At 41.9% G+C, this 21,019-nt stretch overlaps 1 protein-coding gene across 5 annotated transcripts in view; it reads left to right on the top strand.

Annotated features, from left to right (window-relative positions):
• Positions 1–16,635, top strand: part of LOC119185973 (mediator of RNA polymerase II transcription subunit 12-like protein) — a 105,376-nt gene extending 88,741 nt beyond the window's left edge. For 2 of the 5 annotated variants that reach the window (XM_075892912.1, XM_075892907.1), the window contains exons 39-42: positions 1,594–1,684; positions 3,611–3,628; positions 7,349–7,628; positions 15,908–16,635. In XM_075892912.1, coding sequence (XP_075749027.1) covers positions 1,594–1,684; positions 3,611–3,628; positions 7,349–7,628; positions 15,908–16,355 — 837 coding nt within the window. In that variant the 3' untranslated portion in view covers positions 16,356–16,635. The remainder of the gene's footprint in view (positions 1–1,593; positions 1,685–3,610; positions 3,629–7,348; positions 7,629–15,907) is intronic. The other 3 variants (XM_075892922.1, XM_075892918.1, XM_075892930.1) reach the window with 2 other exon arrangements.
• The last annotated feature ends 4,384 nt before the right edge of the window (positions 16,636–21,019 follow it).

The following is a 21,019-nucleotide window of genomic DNA, read 5'->3' as shown; positions in this document are numbered from 1 at the left end:
ACAGCGTTTTGACGATGCTTGCGCAGTTGTCAGCGTGCGTGGCGGCCTTCTATGAAACAGGAATTATTCCCACATTCACATAATCTTTATATGTCTTTGCATCTCCGTGAAACATTCAGGGTAGAAAAAAAAATGCAATTCAACGCAGTTTGTCCATTTGCAGTGTCGCGCGAACCGCGAGCACGTTGATCTCGGATGGGTCGCGCGCCGCTGACCGACAGAAAAGTCACCACTGCACACGATAGTTAAAGATTTGGGCAGCGATACATTACATATTTGCCTATTATGTATCTCTTTGGCAAATAAAACTCAATTCAATTCTTCTTCTTATGACATCAAATAATAGTCTCTATTTTTCCTTACTTGCCAACTCTTAAATATATGCATTCCAATGCAATGACTGGCACCAAAATAATAGTTATAGACGATTTTCCGCAGCAGTCCACGGGCTCTACCATATTTGATCACGTTACCATAACTGGCCTTCTCCCAGCCAGTCACCCCAGCCAACGCATTGGGCCAGCGAAGCGGCTATGGTCGTAGCTGAGGTTACAAGCCAATATGTCAGCACCCATGCACACGCGACCGCCCACTTGCTACTCGCCCACTGTTGCCGCAGCAATAAATGAATAGTGAAATCAGCTGCCACATTGTGTCGTCTCACACTGTGGACAAAGCGTCAGCTATGTTCTGTATTTATTGAGGAAGTTAGCTCTGCTTATTTAGCCGTGCTTGCTAAGCCTAGTCTCCAAGAATTTGAGAATGAGTCTTGAAAACACTGCAAAATACCGACGAATACCTTGCTCTCGAAGCTTCAGGATGTAAATATAAAGCAAATAAGTGTGTATGTTGTGAACTTACAGCCACATAGCACAGGATGACGACGTGATAAGATCGAGGCGGAAGGAAACTGAAACCATAGGTGTCGCCATGTTGACTTTTCCAGTGCATCCGTCTGCTTCGTCGGCGTCCCCATAGCGTCTGCCTGAAGCAGACACTATGAGGACTCCAAGCCGATAACGTGACGCAGATGTTGGCAGTGCTGCAGAGGGCCACGGCAGAACAACCATGATAGGGAGACGGCCATGGTGTTGTGGCGCCATCTAGTTTTAAATGAACAGAGCAGCTGCAGAAAATCGTCTATAGTATATGTATAGATGAATGAATCAAAGTAAATAAAAGAAAACAGTGCTGCAAGCTTCTTTTTGATTAAGGCTCCATGATGATGCATGTAACTTACTATTATTTCCAAACTTTTGTTTCATATTTGAAGTGCCCATATCACTTTTTGCATTCAATTCAAACATTTTGCTGGTCGTAGAAAATGAAGTGAATGAGAACTTTGTCATTTGCCATTGAGTGTGCCTGTTTTGAAGGATATACTCAGTGTGTCTGTCTGTTGCACCTTTGTTTGCATGTTCATATCCAGAAAGTATGTGTGAGAATTCAGTGGTACGCCGTAGGTGTCACTGTGACTCTGCTCCTCTCACAGGATGTTGCATTACTTATTGTTATAAGTACCTGTGTGTTGAGTTATGTAAAGTGTGTAAAAAAAATTGCTCATGCAAACTGTGTTGTTACCAATATGTGCAGCAACAAGTGGGCCAGCAAGGCATGTTCCACCCCGGCATGCAGCAGGGAGCACAGGCTCAAGCAGCTGGCATGCACCACCTGCCTCCACCAGGTGCGTCTTGCTTACTTGTTTTAATTCAGGCACTCTTTGCACATCCTGGGTCTGTGTTGTGACTTCATTTGACATAAGCACTGCTCCCTGGCTGCACAAACATTGACCGAATGAAGCTGTAAAGGCAGTCGGACCAATTGAGATGATCAGCAGTCCTTGAATGAGAAGTGTAGCTGAAGCCAATATCTGCGACGTTTTGCAGGAGGGTTTCGACACAGTGGAGTCGCATCGACATTTCAACTCTGCTGATTGGATTTGCATTTCTCGTTGTGTGATGAAACATAATAACGCCTGTTGCGTAGTTTGTGCAATGTTGAATTTCATTGCACTAGAAGCCTATTGTAATAGGCTGATGTAAGAGATGAATAGGTATAAGATACACCAGTGGGCCTACATAGAAATAGGGATTGATAAAAAAAATGGAAACGTGGTACTCTGCTTATAATAGGCACCTAATATCAATAACAAGAATTTCTATCTGATGCATCTCTGTTATAAAGGGGTTCAACTCTATTTTTTATGCTTTAGTTACATGTAGTTTCAGATAATATCCTCAACTGTACAATAGATGCACGACCTTATTTAACATGCAGTTTCTGTTTGCACCTTTAAAGTATGTGTGCGTCATAGCTCTGCATGAAGCAAACAGGTGATGAAACCTTTAGCAAAGGTTTCATGATCTGTTGCCTTCTTGTAGTTACGACTAACAAAAGCTGGGTCTTTTGGTTTCTCACCTCTCTATTTTATAGATATTTGTGTGGGCATATGTTCTTGCCTGGCTCTTGTTTACTTTATGGTAGGCTTCTGCTTGTTGTTCTCTTTCATGTGGTCACGGGGTAATTATTGGTGATCGGGCACTTGCATTGAGTATGAATCTGGTAGTTTTCTCTTGGCCCTCGGTAGACTAATCATTATGAGAAAGTTTTATTCTTGTGCTGGCCATCTATTGTCAGTCTGTGAGAACAGGCATGGAGGTTGTGTTTGGTTGGGAAACACTTGCTGGAGGTATGGCATGCGAGCCATAGTTGGTTCTGCTATTCAGTGCATACAAGAATAGAACAAAACAGTGCAACCTGCCCAATTCGGGCTAGCCGCTGTTATCTAAACTGCGTATAATTTTTTATGTAGTTTTGTTTTAACATCTCTGACTTCCACTCATCTTGTTTTGTGAGCTACTTTTTGAAATTTGATGCACCCCCAACGTTTTCTTTTTAATAAGGGGGCCTGGCAACACTTATCCGAGTAATCGTCAAATGTCTTCGTTAAAGAAGTTTATTGCCTCAAGATATGACTGCCATAAAAGTTTTTGTAATCTATCAAATACGATTTGAGTCACTAGGTTTATTCACATGCTATAAGTGCTTTCTCTCTCTTTTCTTGACAGCGAGAAAGCTGAAAGCTACCATTTGAGAGGGGGATCATATAAAAAGGGGACAGAAATATACGTATATCCGTTAGCGTACGTCGTGATCTTGGGCACTTAATTTAATTCAATTTTTCATTCAAACCTATGGCTTACTTTCAGTGTGGTCACGAGCAATCGCTCGGGCACGTCGTGGCATTCAGCAGCGGTAACCATGCTGCGCATAATGCTCAATCCAGCCAATGACCGCGGGGTAGGGTCATTTGGGTTGATGGCATTATTTATGGAGAAAAGAGTGAGTGGCTTCTAACCAAATTCGAAAATGAATTGTAAATTGCAGGTCACTTGCCATGTTTTAAGGTTAAGCTCATGTGTCCTCGGGAGCCCCGACTACCGATCGGCAGCGTTTTCTGACCATGCTCAAAAAGTGTTGCAGGGCCCCTTTAATAATGTAGTGGAAGTTTTTTGTTGAAATTAATCCTAGTTGCTTTGTGGCAAAAATGTGAAAGGTGACCTGCTTCGTACTTGCATGTTGAGCTGTGAAATTCTTTCATTCTTTTCAGATTATTTTCGAGCTGTGGGTGAGCATGAACCAAAAGTTTTTTTTTTTTGGCTTTGCTACTACTAAATTGCACCATTCTTACTAACAAAATCATCCGTGTGCAAGCTTGATCTGTTGTCTGAAGCAATGGTACCCTTGCTTTTAACAAGGATGGTTAGTGTCGTTGTTACATCACCTGTTTATATGTCATAGGTTTGTCATAATTGATGGGTGTGCAGCAGTGCTAACAGGTTAACTGCCTCACTCATGCCAGCTTGGCATAGCTTTGACTACCGTATATTTGGTGCAGTCAGTGCTATTTCTGTACTTGCACGCAGCACGCTAGAGTTAGTTTGCTAATTTCTTAAAAAATTCTTATTATCTTATTCCAATGCTTTTGGGTGGAAATTTCTTATTATATACTATGGCAAAGCTTATTCTGAATCAGTACACTATAATTAGGGGATCTTTGATATTGTGGGCTTATGGGTGGCATCTAATTCATGAATTATCTTACTACCTAATCATTATAACACATTGTTATGCTAGCAGTAAGACATTGTTTCCATCTTGTTGGCACTGTCTTAGACATAGAAAGTGGAAGTTAGTATTCACATGCAAATTTTTATAGTGTGACCACTGATTAAGAAAGTCCAATAGAGTGAATAACTTACTGAAAATGGCATCGTGGAATTTAGGTATTTGATAAAACTGCACACAAAAGGGCAGTCATTAGGCACACATAAAATAATGCAAACACAAGTGCTGAAGTGCAACTGATGCGTTATCGTTGGAAGACCTGCTTTGTATAGGAAAACACATACATGTGCACTGACAGTAGTAAAGGTGATTAAGGTCATAAAAAAAATTAAATTGCTCAGTTATGAGGTGTTTCTGATAAAAATTGCAATGACCAATGTATCGGCACGCCTTTTTTAGAGATTGATGCCGAGGGGCAACTGAGACATTTATCTTTCCTTTTATTGACTTTCATTTCCTTGGTTTGTGTGTTTAGTTTTTAGCACATGCAGTTTTTGAGTAGTCTTGTACATTTTTTAGCCTACTTCAGCACAGTCATTTTAGTGTGGCCGTTCGGAGAACCACATTAGTAGCGTAAAAGGGCTTGATAATCTAAAGCTGGTCAGCTATCGGTGAGTGAATTTCAATTTTTCATGTAGCATATTAACTTACCTGTTCTGATCACATCCACAGAAATCGGTGTTTGTCTTGTGCCTGGTCTAACAAAGCCTTGGTTAGAAATTTAGTTGATTCCTATTATATTTGAGCAAGAGTGAGTATTATGAGGCAGGTAAGTGAAGCGTTATCCATGTTTCTGTCTGTGTTCTTGAATGAGTGTCATGTCACAAAAGTCTGAAGCATGTTCCCAAGTACTCTTTGTCGCTGTGCAGTCCCTGTCCTGTTAAATGAAAATGTTTTCTGTAGAATATGTTGCTGCGGGCAACTAAATACTTTTCTCGTCTTCTCTTCTCTGTGCTGGTGGTGTCCGTGGTTCATTGGTGTTTGCACAAATGTCTTATTGCCTATTACTTGCCCAAGGTTCATACGTTTTGAGGAGAGCTTTTCAGCAGTCTACCTTGCTTAGCACTGCTTCAAAGCCGTGCTACCTTGTTTGTGGGTTTATCAAATCAATGTTGAGCAGAGTTGTGAGTTGGGCAAGTTGTAACGAATTATGGTACTGAGCCCAAGCACGAGACACGAGTCGCGTGTCTCTCGTGTTTCCACTCAGTACTATAATGAATCGGTGTTGAGTCCTGGGTATTATCCTTCGAGTGCTTGATGGTATTCTTCTAGTGCTTTCAAGATGGCTTCTAGATCTTTCAAGTGGTGAGTAAGACCATAAGTAGGAAGCAGTGCTGGCTTTTTCAGATTTCCCACATTACCAGAGCTACCGAGAAAAAAGGGGCAGAGAGAAAAAAAGACATTTTATCTTCCAGTTTAGTGCAGCGCTTGCTTATTTGTTGCTGGAGCTTGGAGAAAGCTTGATCCTCGTGAAATGAAGATTTTAAAATGTGTTTGTTGATCATTTCCTGGCAATGAAACTCGACATAGTGACCATTGCTATTGAGCCCTCTAGTACCAGTTTACTTCCTCTTGACATCAGAATATTTAGCAAGTACAAAGTGCCTTTATATTTCTAAGCACATGTGACCACTATGCTTCAATGGCACTACTAACGTGGGCATTATGCTGTAGTTCTTCTTGAGTTCATATGCCTAAAGGTGCATTACCTACTGTAACTTGTATTTTCGGTGAGTTAAGTCATTAACGGTAATTTTACTGAAAAATCAATTGTACTACAGTGACGGTGAATGAGTAAAAAAAAGCAATTATAATCAGGAACAGTACTGCTGGAGAGTAATTGGTTATGAACTTATCCATAGTTAATTAAAGCATAATGTGATGGTTTTGTTAAAACCATTAAAACCAAATTCATGAAGAAAACTTGACAGACCTTTTTTTTTCTCTGTTTCCCCTTCCTGTACAATCTTCTTTGCTTGCATGCAGACTTTCCATTTGCGTATTGCCATATTTATGCCTCCTCGTCCAGGAGGCATGTACAAGTCGGTGCATTTCCAAAATGCAGCCATGCTGAACTTTGGTTTCACAAATATTCCAACTTTATGCTTGCACTATGTGTTCAGATTGGTTAAAAGTTTGCTTTCCTTCGGCAGCCAGGATGCCATGGATAGGTAGTGCTCTGATGGTTGAGTGAGAATTTCGTAAAGGAAGCTCAGAGGTTACATTTGCTGCTTAGAGGTGTGGCTGTGTTGAGTCCCTTTACTGCTTTTGTAAGCATTCTTAATTTTTAAGCTCGAGAAATTCCTGGCCATGGTAGCTGCATTTTGATGGCGGAAAAACACAAAAAACACCTGTGTACTTATGGGTGCACAATAAAGAACATCAGGTAGCCATAATTAATCGGAAGTGTGCCACTATGACTTGCATCATAATCAGGCCTTACTTTTGGCAGGTAAAATTCCTCAATTCAATTCATTTACTTTATGGCAAAACGTTCCAGCAAGATATAGTGTTTTCAGATGTATACAGTCTGGAATCTGCAACATTGCATTGCTCGTGAATCTCAAATTTTCCTCTTTTTTGCTCATTGGGAAGAGATTTTGCATTGCCTTGTAAGGTGTTGTTGTCATTCAAACAAAAGTTCATGGCCTGTGCTCACCAAACTTTTATACATATAAGTGTTGTCCATGATTGATAATTGCCGTGGCATTTACTTAGTTTGCATGCTATCATAAGCTGCCAGCCCAACTGCCAGCTAAAGAGAAAGTGCTTTTGTGTTAATCAGATTTTTGTGAATACAGATTTGTTATGTAACCAAATGTCAGCCATACCATTTTCTACTCTTTCCTTTTCCGTTTCACGAATCAGTTTTCTGGCATGAGGGGTTCCATGTTCATCATTTTATGTCAGTGCTACTGCACACGAAGACATAGTGAAATATAATTTCTATCAAGCCACTTACAGCTTGTTGTGTTGAGGTGTACTTGCTGTCTCACATGACAGTTGACAGTGATACCAAACTTATTTCATAGTTCGGGCAGGGGTCATCTGTTAGCCAACATTGCTTCCTGCCTGGACAAAAGTGTCTGTATGTACTCACCCTTGTGCCTCGTTTTCTCTTTCCCCCTCTTCAATTGCCCCTGCCTGCCTGGTCTCCTGTCCCTGTGATGATGATTCCTGGTTGTTTCTTCCCACATCGGCAACTCGTCCCGTTCCCCAGGGGGCATGAGCCAAAACTATGGTGGGGGATATGGGGGTGGCGGGCCACCTCCGCAAGCCCTGATGGAGCGTCGGGCAGCAGCCGGCGTGGCTGGGGCACCACCGGGCCCTGGTGGTGGCATGATGGGCCCAGCCCCGCCAGGCTTTGGCCAGGGCTACAACCCAGGGGGGGCAGGGAACACCATGGGAGGACCCCCTCAACAGTCTGGCAACATGGGCATGATGAGTGCAGCCGCAGCAGGCATGCAGAACCCCGGGCCACAGCAGTACCTGGCTAACAGGTGAACCCCCTGGCCTTGTGCCCCATCACCTTGCCTTGAAGGATGGCTAGTCATAGAAACTAGCTCATTTATGATGGCAGCCCGTGCTTCCTTGCTGCAGAAAAGTTTCATCTAGCCACCTTATCAACAGGGCATCCTTTCTTTCAGGAAAACTCTGATGGGCTTGTATGATGAGACTTATGAGCCAATGAACACCATGCACATTTGACCGAGAAAGTGACTATGCTGTGTCAGTATTTGCAAAAATGAAAGGGACAAAACTAAAGCATTATGCCCATCTTTAGGTCACATCTGGGCCCCTTAATTAAACCACCATTAATGCTACATGTTTCTAGTCAGCCTTAAAGCACTCTCTATATGAACATATGATATACAAACTGGAATGCAGGAAGCGATTTCGGAAAAGGAAAAAGAATGGAAAAGCATGCAATACAAGTGATAAAATTTCAACAGCCGTGCAAATCGTGCAAGTTGTTTTTAATGTGAGGGTATGCACTTTTACGCCTTTTATCAAAGGCAGAAAAAAAAAGTGATACTATGCTTGATGGACAATACTTTCTAACTACCTGTGAACTTATAACTTCACTCTACAAATAAATTTGAAGTGTTATAAAATAGAACTGGATCCTTTTTAAAGGAGCAGCGGATGCTTTTGGCTTCCCCATAAATGACTGCAGGTCCCAGAATGATTGCATGTTTTTTTCTTTTTTTTCCTTCACAAAAATTTTGTGCTGCAGTGTTTTGGTTCTATCTAAGCATCTGTTGCTGGGGACGACGACGAGCAGTAACCATAGTGGTGCTGTGTAGTTGCGGTCAGGCTGCACGTATTGAGCTTTGCTGCAGCTCTGTCGAACTAAAGAGAAGGTGGAACTTAGGTTTGTCTTGGTGCGGACTGCTGAAGCCTCTCACTTGCTTTAAGACTTGAATGAACTTAAGCGCTGTATTTGGTGCTCATTTGTCTAAACTTTTAAGTTTCTTTGGGCATGAATGGACGCATGCAGATGTTGGCAAATGGCAGCCTATTCAGATGGCCACTATGGGTGCCTTAATTCTCAGAATATCATGACAAAAAATAAACGCATCATAGTCTTTTATAGTTTCTCAACTAAATCGCTCAAATTGCTTGTATCAATCAATAACAATTAAAACGATCTGAACACATCAAGTCATTAAAAAAATTTTTAAAGTCATTAATGTAGTCATATGTGGAAAACCTAGATGATGTTTACACTGCTTGCTTGTAAAAAAACACTTCTGCTTTGTGGTTGGAAGCCTTGCGGCTTCACCTCTCTTTCCTGTGATGCTAGATGCCATTGTCTCCGTTATGCTTGTTAGCATGTGCACAAAATTTGTTCCTATGTATAGTTTTGAGACTTGTTGTATTGCTGCGTACTCAACGATGCGTCCATCTAGAATTATGTGAGGACACAGGAAAGTTCGTGCTAACAATCACCACAATATCAAACATATCTACTAAGTTGGAAGTGGTCTTAAAAAGACATAAAAATAATTTCTTTCGTATTACTAAAGAATCTTTTCATAATGCCCACAGTACCACTCTGACCATGTGATGGTTCTCGGTAAGCCTAAAATGCATGTGGAGAAAACCTTAGGTGACCTTGAGGGTTTCACACCAACTTTCCTTGACACCATAGATCTCGACGGCATCTGCTGCAGCCTACATGCTTATTTATTGGTAAAAACGAATGGCACTGTGTTGTAGCTAAGAGTCTGAGACTTAACATGGCAGGCTCCAGGAAACTTTATACACTCAATGTGGCAAAGGTGTTCAAGAGTCTTGGGAGTGCCACTGACATGTATGCATTGTGGTTACGATACGAAATTCAGAGGTACAGTTTTCTTCTTCATTTTGTCTTCTGATAACAATACTGTGATGAAATATTAATGATGACATTCTCAGATTAATTTATCAGTCTGGTGTTGCTTTAAAGGGCAGTTTTTTTTAGACTAGTGGTGGCCATTGTATCTGGTACTGTCACGTAGGCTTATAGCATTGTGCTACAGTTAAACCTGGATGTAACGAAATTGATAAATTCCCGAAAAAATTCCTTATAAATAGGTTTTCGTTATATGCAGATTCGGTACGAAAATTGGGAAAATAAATGCACAAATTAAACAAAAGGAGGACCGAAGGCAGAGCTAACCCCAAACACTCATTTTACAGTAAAAAACTGCGTTACTATTGCGATAGCAATTACCGTATTTACTCGCATAATAGGCGCACTTTTTTTTCAGAAAATCCGGCTCGAAGTTAGGGGTGCGCCAATTACACCGGGTAAAATTTTCGAAAATTTTTTCAACTCGGTTCTCGCGCTTTAAATCTGCACACTTGTCAAGTAAAAGGCGACTTTATCGTTTACCAATTAATTCAGCATAAAACAAACATACCTACGTACCTTTTAATGAACAAGCGAGAGCCGTCAACTGCACACACACACGTAAAATTTATTTACACAAAAGTCGTAGCTGTTCCTCCTTTTCCCTATTCGGAGTCCGAGTCGGAGATCACACATTCATCCTCGCCGAGCGGGGATTCGTTTTCGGTGTCCGAATCATCCGCACCCCACAACATGTCATCCTCACTCGCATCCAGTGCGTTCGAGATACCAGTCTTCTTGAAGCTTTTCCTGACGACTTCGTCGGAACTTTGGTTCCCCATGGTGGAACCAAAGTTCAATACACGACCACAACATATGCACACCGCTTGCAAAATGGCGTTTCTTTCTTTTTCTCTGATGGTGGTGATGGCGATCGAGCCCCCGGCGTTGTACACGTGACCTCCAAAAAGCGCGGCGATTTGGGGGGTATCAGTAATTGATGAAACAGCCGTTTTTTTTTTCGCTCATGGACGCTTTTTTTTTAAAGTTTTATTTCGACAAACACTCTTCAGGGTACGGGGACCGCGTTCCAACTGTACCGCTGGGTGGTAGAATCGTTTCTGATCACGGCCAAGTTCTGGGTGCGCCTATTATGCGCGGAATTAAAAAAAAATCGAATTTTCTGCGACCAAACTAGGGGTGCGCCTATTATGCGAGTGCGCCGATTATGCGAGTAAATACGGTATATGGCCACTCTCAGTGGGTTCTTGCTGTCGCCGCCAGGTTTCCGCAACAAGTCCAAATTCACAACATGTCCCCCGCGCATTGTAACTTTCACAAGCGGGTAAAAGCGCGCTAGCGCTGCTGAAGCAGAGATCACATGAGTCGGCCCATCCCTATCGCCCAGAATTGCCATCGAATGCTCAAACAGAAAGTAAACCACCCGTCTTAAACTAGCATGAAACAATGGGGGGGGGGGGGGGGGGATCGCTCGAGTAGCAATAATAAAATTGGATCTTAAGGGCGGGCGCGCTTGCTATCTCGGCGAGTATCAGTGCGGTTTCAACGCGAAGAGACTGTGTGAAAAGAGCAAACGCAATCGTTATGGTCAAAGCCGAAGGCACGTGATTCTAACCCCCCCCCCCCCCCGCAGGGTAAGCGCACGAGCACAAGCATCTAAGCTCCCTTTCCCCCCTCCGCATTCCTGGGGCAAAGTATGCGTGGGAGATAAGCGCTCGGTCTAGAGCGCGGGCGGTTTTTGGAGACCTTCTTTCGCCTCCCGTTCCATCTAAGGAGAGACCAAGAAATGCTACTACATAGACTGCGGCTGGGTGTTGCATACACGCGACAATTCTTATGCATGATTGGACAAGAGCAAAATCCTAACTGCAACATGTGTAACACGCCAGAAACTATTAATCACATCCTGTGTGCGTGCCCTTTATACGCAGTTGAAAAACAATCTCTTAGGTGCCTCACAGATGACCTAGACTGCCGACCCTTTTTGAAAAAGAAACTTTTGGGTTCTTGGGAACATGTGGATCATGCCCAACGCAGGTTAAAGGACCTGCTCGCATTTCTAAGCAATACAGGTTTATATTCTTGTCTTTAGAGAATCTGCTAATGTAGAGACTGTTGTGCGTGTACTACACCCAACAAGACATTGTGTGCAGTCACTCATTGTGCTATACCACAATCACCCCTCATTATATCCTCCTCTTTCCTTCCCTTTTCTCCTTACACCCATGAGGAGTAGCAGGCTAGAAACCCGGAGAAAACCTCTCCTCCTTCTTATTAAATACCTTCTTCTTTTTCGACGCAAAAACTTTGGTCTGCCTGCCTGTACATTTGTCTGTTTATCCACCCTTATCGTGAACCGGGTACTCTAAACAGCACCAGCCGATACCCGAACGGCCGACCCCTTCCGCAGCGCCAACCAATGTTGCTCAAGATTCAGCGTTCATACGTGTGCGATTCTCAATTAAAAAGCAATTATTGCGCATATCTGAGGCACCATAACAACGCATATATATTTTGCATGTGCGTCTTTTATTAGAAAAGGCATACATAAGTAATTCCAAGGACCGTAGCGTTTATCACGTTGCGCTGACCATGCAACACTTGCACGAAAGGCGAGTGTTTCCAACGCTTTGCTAAGACGAGACGGTGGTGGCACCTACCCGTCGCCTTGCGTTCTACACCTTATTGGGCATTGGCACTGCCAATGACCAAAAGTAGTTGTTTATTATTATTTTGGTTTGGAGGGGGGAGGGGGGCACACCCACGCATGCGGCAGCTGCGGTGAGAAAGGGGGCAACGCCGGCTCGTAAGGTGCAGGCGCCGCACCGCTGAAGCGGTGGCGGGGCAGTAGTGGAAGATGCATGCTCGTACCAAAATGCCGAAATGCGAAGCAAAATTCCAAGATTTTGTCCGTGGGGAAAATTCGTTATATCAAGGTTGTCTCCCGCAGTTACTTTGTTACATAGAGGTCGCGAATACATGTGCTCCTATGGAGCGACGGCGGGGAATAGAAAAACTTAGTTATATCCAGGAATTCGTTAAATGGAGGTTCGTTATAAGCAGGTTTAACTGTAGTATGAAAGCTGTTACTCTGAATGGTTGCTGCCTTATACACTGTAGAGGCTCTTTGCTACTGCACACTAACCTATTTATGAAAATTTTATCTTTTAAACCTTGTTTTCTCAATACTTAATAACATCTGTACACTGCATGCTGCTGCTAGTCGCTTTCTTGCTTTGCTTATATCACTTGATGTTAAGTGGCAACTCCTGGAGTTAATTAACAAAATTTTATACTGAATTGCTTGTATTTCTTTTATTGCCAGTTGGACAGTTATGCCTTAAAGTACTCAAAATGAATGCAAGAATCGCAGGTAAGAAAGGAATGTTTAAGCTAAATACTAGGTTAAATAGTTCTATTGATGAGATCTCAAAAGACATCGCAAAGCTTTGCAGCAGTGGTCAGCATTGAAAACTGTGGCAACAACAGCATTTGCATACCGCACTGTGAAGCGCAAGTAAAGGGCTCAAAGAAGCTGTCCAATTTAGTGCAATTCTATTTATGATCTCTACGCTCTTGCATTATCTTGATATTGATTGCATTCCCGAGCACATGTCATGATTTTGGCACAGGGAAACTGCCACCATGTGTATGGATATATGGGGAGAAATGTAACTGATGGGGTAAGCTAAGCACATATTTATAGGAAGTGAACATAGACACCCAGCAATCAAGGTCACAGAGGTTCCGACTGTAAGGTAATGAGGCGGGGTCTGGTAACAAAGAATTTATTGATACGGCTCGAACATATTAATCAAAAGTTTCAAAATACTTTTCTTCGGTGTTGATATACTGAGTATGACAAGATTTCCACTTTGTAAATTCTCCCTGAAAGTTAGCTGCTGTGACCCCTCTCAGGGACTCTGGGACAGCTCGTTGGATAGCGGGAACACTGTATAAACGGTGACCTCTCAAGCTTCTCTTGAGCTTTGGGAACAGGAAGAAGTTTGTCGGGCTCACATCAGGGCTGATGCAGTCCTGATACAGTTCCTTTTTCTTAAAACCCATTCCAAATGGAGATTTTCCTGCTCCAAAAGTGCTTCAAGTCCTATTTCAGCTGTTGCGCCCCTGTATGTGTGATCACTGTAGTACAAAGAAAAAAAATATATATTTGATTTCTTATGGGAAACTGCCATAAATGGGCCTACAATTTAGATGTTCAATTTTTATGCATTACTTTTTGAAGCATATAGCATTAAACCATGCTTTATCTAACTCAATTATTTCTGCATAATGTGTTCCTCTGAAAATTGATCATTTTGTGTTTGTGCATTTTCTTTATATGTTTCGGTGTCTGTTTTGTTGCTTTGCATTATAGCTTTTCTGTTGCTTTGCATAACAGCTTTCTGTCGTGTATCTGTTGTCTGTGGCTCGTTCTTTGTCTGGGCATTGTAACTTTGGGTCTTCTCACGTGTCTCTTACTTGCTCTGTAGTGCATGCTTGTCAGCTTGTAATCCTGTAATGTTGCGGTGGAAAACGAAGCTTCACTCACCTGCCTCCTGATGCTTGTTCACAAGGCCAGCTTTGCTTGCATTTTGTGCCACAAGGCAAATACTAACTGTTAGCCTGCTTGTGCACGCCTTGCTATGCCCCGTCATAGCTTCCTTTTCAAGTATGTATGCTAGATGTTTGTGAAAAACCCATATAGGTACACTGCTAAAGTATAATTGACTCATGTTCTAAAAAAGCAGCTTTTAATATCTTCTCCATATCTGTTTCATGGTTCCTAAGTGACAGTAGCCGGCAAAAAGATATATATATATATAAAGTAAACTTAACCAAGGACCTAGAGCTGTCTTGCTGTAGATAGCTAGCCTCAGATATGAGCCTCTTGAACATTTACTGCCTCCAAGTTTGCACTAAATGGCCCACTTGTTATTTAGCAAATTTGGGTTATCTTAAAAGTGGACTGCTTTTTCTAGACCGCCCCGCCACAGTGGTCTAGTGGCTAAGGTACTCGGCTGCTGACCCACAGGTCGCAGGATCGAATCCCGGCTGTGGCGGCTGCATTTCCGATGGAGGCGGAAATGTTGTAGGCCCGTATACTCAGATTTGGGTGCACGTTAAAGAACACCAGGTGGTCTAAATTTCCGGAGCCCTCCATTGCGGCGTCTCTCATAATCATATGGTGGTTTTGGGACGTTATACCCCACAAATCAATCAATCAAAGCTTTTTCTAGACTGTTTACACAGATCAGCGTGTCAGAAAATCCAGTATGTTATACTACGATGAGCCTAGATTCAGTGGCAAACTAGAAGTAACACTTATTGATGGATTATTATCAGATTACAATCGGTGACTGCTTGTATTATCATTGGCGTTGAGTAGCATTGATGCTGGTAAGTCGTCAATTGCACGACTCATTGGACCTTGCAAAAAAGAATCCATACAGCGAGCATCGCTAGCCAATGTTTGTCATACTGTTCAGTTTTGAAGCAGGTACCTGCTGGGTGAACTTGTGTCATTAACAGCAGTAAAAACAACTGAAGTGTTGGCAGAATTTTAGCTCTTTAGTTCAATGAGGTGGTGGTCAAACATTCATGCAAGGTTTGCCAAATGCTGTGGAGAGCACTCGTTTTCACTATCCTGCTCGTGTGCTGTTAAAACCATTAGAGGCTTTCCTTATTTTGTAATAATGGTGATCAATAACACTTGTTCTGAAAATATAGATATTGTATAGTTTATACAAAAAGCATAGCTTTTCTGTGCTGCCATACTGTTGCACATTTTTATTATATATTCATTTTTATTACTTTAGATTAATTAAATTTAGTGTGTTCCAACAGCAATAAGCTTTTTTCATGCTGTATAATTTACCAAGAAGCACCAGCCCGAAAAGGTGATCTTTCCACACAAGAAATTCTGTTAAGTAGCTTGCTAAATGACATTTCAAAAATTGTTAGCTGTGAAATGGTGAAATGCCGATTACTCATTAAGTAAGCTCTTTGGCATCTAGTGATGATAAGGCTCATTATGATGATGTCAATTTATACAAGGACTGCTGTGCTCACGTGCAGCAGCAACGGAGATCAGAGAGCTCATTATTAATGTGATCGAAAACATCCTCCTTTGGGCCCATAGAACTGTGTGGTCAGTTCAGTACCCTCAAGCACAATTGTTCAGTCACTACCTAGTGATTTATCTAGCTATTCAGAGTGAAAATGTATACCGCAGGTCTACTGTGTTTTTTGTGAGATAGATGGCTTGAAATTTGCATTAGAAAAAGTAAAAAAAAGTGACATTGAAAGTAAAAGAAAGGCCAGGTCACTACTTTGTTAAAAGAGGATGTGTAGTAGTAAAAGCTAGTTGCAAGCACAGCCTGATCACTGCCCTGTCTACGGTGCCATGATGGCATGCAGGCCACAGTATACCCTCGGTCAAGGAGGACCCGGTGGTGGAGGGGGCCACCCTGGCAACCCCATGGTGGGTTCAACAGGGGCCGGCCACCTCGGCGGCCCCGGTGGAGGTGGCCCCCAGAGTGGGGCCGGGGCGCCCCCGGGGGGCCCGATCCCGGGCGGGGGCGGCTACGGCGGGGGCGCGCCTGGTGCGACCGCAGCTAACGCGGCTGGCTTGATGGCCAGCTCTATGCACCACCAGCAGTTCATGGCCCTCAAGCAGCAGCAGCAGCAGCAACACCAGCCTCCGCCACCACACCAGCAGCAACAGCAGCATCAGCAGACTGCAGCGCTTGTGGCCCAGCTGCAGCGACAGCTCTCAGGCAGCGGCCAGGTGCCACCCCAGCAGCAGCAACAACCACAGGGACCACCACAGCAACATTCAGCATACCAACACCCGGGCCCCTACTGAAGGCTCTCATCATTGCACATAGCAGCTCTCATGCCAGCAGGGTTTACGACAGCTATAATCAGAGTTCTTCATGAAGGCAGCCAAACCGTGAGCTATGGTGAAGGTTAACGCTTTGGCAGCACCTGCCCAACAACATTCAGAGCCACCCTGAGCTGCTGTTGTGGCTGCTATTCAAGTGATAGCCACAGTTGTAACTTTTTTTATATTACTGACATCTAGTTAATGGCCTCAGCAAAAGTGTTATATGAAGCAAATGCAAACAAACACAATCATGAACTTTTAAAGGCTTTGAAGTGATATCTTGTGGGATTTCAAGGCATGATGTGCACTAGTGTTCTAGTGCTCGAGCTGCACGTAGCTACGGGTCAACCCCCTCTATACAATTCCGACTATTTGTGTGCCAGTGCAATTATGGGGAGGAGGTGGAAGTGTGTCAGTGAGCTATCCCCTTCTAAAGTTTATTTTTACCACTTCGTCACGCTCGAGTGACCGAACCTGACAGGCTTGTTCTGAGAAACGTCTTAGAGCAACACTGACAGTTAAAGGCATCAGCCAGTCTACATCAAGCTTTGTGGTTCTATCATATTGTGCATAGATGGGAAGTGCCTGCCTACTGACTGTCTGGCTTTGTCACCTATGATTGCAGTACTAACCCTCAGCTTGTAGCCTCCGTATGAACACTCAGTATTTCTCTTAAGCCCCTTCCACTTTCCACTGGCTGTTTCTGTGGCTAGAGCCTTTTTCTTAGAGCAAGGTAGAGCCACAACTGTGCCTGTCATCGTGAATTCAGTTATGCTGTTCTGTAGTCAGCCTTCCTGTTACTTGTAAGATGTAACTCACTTTTACTCTGTTTTAGTTGCATAGCTGTATGAGGCAGCCGCTAGGAACATCTTGGTAGAAGGCTTGGGCTAGTTAGTTGCACTTGATGTCGGATTAGCAATGCTTACACACAAACATGGAAAACAAGGTAAACAGAGAAATTAACTTTGGTGCTGTTCTTTTGGTCCTTCTTTACCTTGTGTGTGTGTTAGTGTGCTGCCATTTTAGTATGAATAACTCGGTGTCACTAAATATTGTGCTGTAATGGATATGGGGGATTTGTTGTGAACAGCTTTGTACTACTTACGGATTCTGCAGTCAGTATGAATGAAATGACCCTACTGACATGCTTGTTAGTAGGCTTATAAATGCACTAGAAAATGAATTTGTACGATATGTATAGCGTGGCCATTAAGAAAACACTTGGAGAAAAATTTAGAAAAATAGAGCACACAGTGGGCCTACACTGGTGGAGCAGTCTTCTGAAACACTCAATGTGCATGTGGTGGAAAGAGGCTTGATTGAAAAGAGGTTCCATTAACAAAAAGAGAATAAAAGTTGACCTTTTTTCAATTTTATGTCTGTAGAAGGGGTAATATTGAAGTAGCAGAAAAGACCCTCGGTCAAAGAGGAAAGGTCACGTGTATTGTGTCAAACTCACTTCTGACTAAGTCACTTGAATAGTCCCAGAATTGTCATGCAATCATGAACAAGACACAGGGTAAAATAATAAATAAGGGAGGGAGAATTTGCAAGACAAATGCTAATAAAATTACACATAATGGGAGCATGATGGTAAATATTAAAGAAAAGGTAAACCAGGATACAACACACATTTGTGTGGGAGCTTGCAACACTCGCGCACAATGCGTAGTGCACAACATGGCACTGCGTGCTGTCATTCAGCCACTTATCATTATTCAGAATGTCAGACCTGCCTATTGGAATATGTTTTCAATATTTTAAAGGTAAGACCAAATAACTTGGACAGCTTACTTGAAGATAGCCAGTGACAAGCAGTATAATGTGTTGGTCATGTGTCTACTTGCTTTTATTCATTACGCACATCATCATGCTTTTGTGCTTTTCAAGCATGCTTTTCATAACTTTCTCAAAAAGTGTTGAAGAAATCTGGCCATAAAATTTATCGCTGTCACTGGTACCAATACACCGTTAAAATAGCTTGTGATAGGTTCCAGGTTGCCTTAATATTTTATAGTGACACTTAGTTCTCTAAATTTATTTTTCAGTCAAGGACACAAAGATTTGAATATGGGCCAGAATTAGGAATGTGAAAATATCTGTGGAACTATGTCTTGTGGAAAGGGTTAGAGAGACAAAAAAAAAAACGATTTTTCTCATACTCATGTTAGTAAATTATACCATTTTCACAATATCAAAAGTATAACTCTTTCTATGAACAAGTGCTTGCTAAGTGAGAAAACGTAAAAAGACAAATTGCAGGTGGTAACGCCAAATGGAAGTTCTTGCACCAATTTGCCGTGTGGATTTTGACAGCACTTACTAGGCCCCATGAAGTTTCACTAAGGGGGTCGAGCATCATACCAAGTTTCAAGAAATGTTGTTCAAATTCAAAAATGCAGTCAGCGATTTGGCTGAATCAAGCATGAAGATATCCACAGCAGTCATTTACCTTGCAGACCAATATAAAAGAAAATGCTGATTTCATATAGGATCGACCTTTGACACCTCTTTGAAATCAGTAATACTATATACGGTCTTGCATGTAAACTAGAGTGCCAAGTATACATGACTCTTCCAGCCAGGCTTTTGGCTTTTCTGTGTTCATGTATTTGCCAATTCATGCAGTGTGCATAGTAGCCAATCTGAATGTGGTATCTCTGTTTCATGTCAAGAATAAAAAAAAGATCTGTAAATGATAAAAAATAAATGTATGCATCTTCTGTAGTCATTAGAAATGAAGATGTGTCAATTCGAATGCAGTGAAAGTCAGGTGCCACCTCTGAGCGTTAACCAGAAGCGGTTCAGCTGGAATAGTCACGTGTGTCTGATACTCTTATTGGCAGGGCATTTGGTACATCTGCCATAATCAATGTTTTAATACGAGCTAGGTTACTTTTTGCTCGCGTACATTAGAGGACCTGATATCCTGAACATTAAAGACTGCATTCGTTTGAATTGTTTTTGTAGTGTTTGCAAATTAGTGCAGATTGGCCTCTGAGTAGCTGAAATGAAAAATGCTAAAAGGGAAACATTTGGCTGATGTTGACTCTTCCTCGAAATTCCATGTGGTAGTTGTTGCCAAGTGAATACATGTATCAGCACTACATAGTCACCGTAGAGTTGAAGTACATAACTCCAAATGGCTGCAAATGCCTTATGATGCCATTAGGCTCCGTTGGATTAATGTTACCCCGCCAAAATTGTCTGCCTCTCTTTTGATGAAATAAAAAGTGTGTTGACTGGGGACTATTACCAGCACCACTGCCTAACAGGGCTTATCATTTGTGGCTGATTAAAAAGTTAATTGCTATACGTATATCATTGTAGAATCAAAATGAAGGAAGTCGTTATATTCCACTTATTGTCAATTTGTACTCTGCTAGAGAAAAGAGCTTTTTTTTTTTAGATGACATAACTATCACATCAAAAGATGTCCATATATCAATTGTTATGTTCAAATAAATAGCTTATAACGAAGGCTGGGCACAAAAAATGCTGATTCACATTTTTTTATGCAAATCAGCATGATGATTTGCATGAACAGCTGTTTATTTGTGTAGCCTCATGTGTTAGAGCCCCCCTCCCTGTGTTGTTTTTTTCTTCTTATTACTGTAAATCTATTTTCTCTTTTTTTTCTTGTTCATGAAGGTTATTGCTGAGGCTGGTGATCCATTTTCAACAAAATCGCTGTGGATTGCATGTCACGTATTTATTTTAAAAATTGGTCATTTCTACACCTCTTCTTTTGCACAGCTTAGGCCACATACTTCTTATGGAGCCTCAATGACTGCTTTATTTTATGCCTGTTTCTGTGTATACTGTGGCTTTTCAATGCTGATGTTTAAATATTGAAGTTTAATCTGATGTCTCAGTCCTGGGTCTGCCACTAAGTATTTTTTTTTTTTTTTTTGTGATAGAGATGGTCAGACAGTTGGTCAGGAAATAGGAACACTTTAGGTAATGTAACTTGCTTACATCGCGATAGGGCTTATGTGCTTTTCTATGTAAATATTTCTTTCTGTCTGCTTTTGCAGCTTCATACATTTGAAGCTGCAAAAAGTTTGTACTTTCTTGTTGTTTCATTGTTTTGACCTATATTTCTGTATATATATATACACATACATATATGCTTTTCATCTTTCACACCATGTATACTGGGCCTTTCATGCCTGGCATTTTTCCCCTCGATACAGCCACTAGGAGTTTTCAAAATATGGACGACGGAACAGTTCTTGCACATAATTTTAACTTGTGCTGTGACTGTAGCATTTGCCTATTTATTTTTGTAGGGCGACTTCTTTTGTCTCCGTGTTGTGTGTATTGTGACATGTGGCACTGTACATGCGTGTTTGTCTAGATGAACATTTTATTTGGAAATGTTTAGTCCCATTCTAAAAGCCTTCACTGTTAAATTATTTGTTGTCAGTTGCAAGAAACTGTACATAATGTTGAAAAAGAAATGTCTGTGAACAATAAACTGGTATGTGCATAAAAATTCATGTCTGAAACAGTGGAATAAATGTTGCCTAAGTACTAGTGTGTTCATTTTGTCATAACTAAGCTTATAATTTCACCAATATTAATAATAAGCCATGCAAGCTATAGGAATGCAGCCTTCATTGATACTACGTACTATATGC

The sequence above is a fragment of the Rhipicephalus microplus genome, chromosome 1 (assembly GCF_043290135.1).
Source record: "Rhipicephalus microplus isolate Deutch F79 chromosome 1, USDA_Rmic, whole genome shotgun sequence".
Lineage (NCBI taxonomy): Eukaryota > Metazoa > Arthropoda > Arachnida > Ixodida > Ixodidae > Rhipicephalus > Rhipicephalus microplus.
Note: the sequence above shows the minus strand (reverse complement) of the source record. Positions and strands in the feature narration are given on the sequence as shown.